This window comes from Carlito syrichta, unplaced genomic scaffold (assembly GCF_000164805.1).
Source record: "Carlito syrichta isolate Samal-C Ts95f unplaced genomic scaffold, Tarsius_syrichta-2.0.1 Scaffold304604, whole genome shotgun sequence".
Taxonomy (NCBI): domain Eukaryota; kingdom Metazoa; phylum Chordata; class Mammalia; order Primates; family Tarsiidae; genus Carlito; species Carlito syrichta.
Window position 1 is genome coordinate 6,772 of NW_007248700.1, and position 858 is coordinate 7,629.

The 858-nt window shown below is 61.4% G+C and overlaps 1 protein-coding gene across 1 annotated transcript in view; it reads right to left on the reverse strand.

Annotated features, from left to right (window-relative positions):
* Nucleotides 1-365: 365 nt before the first annotated feature.
* The window catches only part of LOC103262787, a 4,921-nt gene continuing 4,428 nt past the window's right edge, over nt 366-858 (reverse strand). Inside the window, exon 6 of the mRNA XM_021713585.1 lies at nt 366-457. Coding sequence (XP_021569260.1) covers nt 366-457 — 92 coding nt within the window. The remainder of the gene's footprint in view (nt 458-858) is intronic.

Sequence of the window (858 nt, forward strand, 5' to 3'; positions counted from 1 at the left end):
GGCACAACTCCTCTCGAGCCGTGGGCAACAAGGCCAGACCACCCAGGCCTTCTCTGCCGTGGTAACGCCTCGGGGCACCGCGGAGGCAGAGAGCCCGGGCCGGCGAGGCGGTCTCCAGCGGCTGGCGGGCGCACTGCCCTGCTGCACAGCATCCTGGCACAGGGCAACCCAGCTCCATCCTTGGTGCTGGGGACCGTCCCCAGGGATGGCCTGGTTCTCAGGGATACCGCGAAGGGGGAGGCAGAGGGGCTGGTCCTAGCAGGTCCTGGCCTCCAGCGTGGCAGCCATGGCAAGCCCAGGAGAGAATCCAGCTGGTCCCCGGGCCGAGCGCGGACGCCTCTTGCTCCTCTCGGTGGTGGCGGGACTCAGGCTCCATCCTCCGGGGCTGATGTGTGCGGCGCAAAGACGCGAGGTGGAGTAGGAAAGATCCTTTTATTGGGTGGACACGGAGCACGCACTAGTCCATGATAAAATGACTTAAGAGAAAGATCCAGAAGGGCCGACTTCTCCCCACGTGCTCAGAGTGAGGTCTGGGCATGGACTCGTTCCCAGTGGAACGTGGGGTCAGGCTGAGTCTCAAAGGCCAGGACCGGTGGTGGGAGGGCAGAGGGCTGCCCGGCCTCTGCCCCTGCACCAGCCCAGCCGGGACCCTCAGACACGCTCTGGTTCCCTGGAGTCTCGAGAACTGGGGGCAGAAGGGGTAGAACTGGTGGGGAGGGAAGGAACAACGTTGTTGTTTAAGAAGCATCTACCAACATCACACTACTGGGTCTGACGTCCCCTTTAACCGACACTTGATACGTGTTACAGCATAAATAAAACAAGAAAATAAATACATCGGCTCCTATGAGGTTGGAA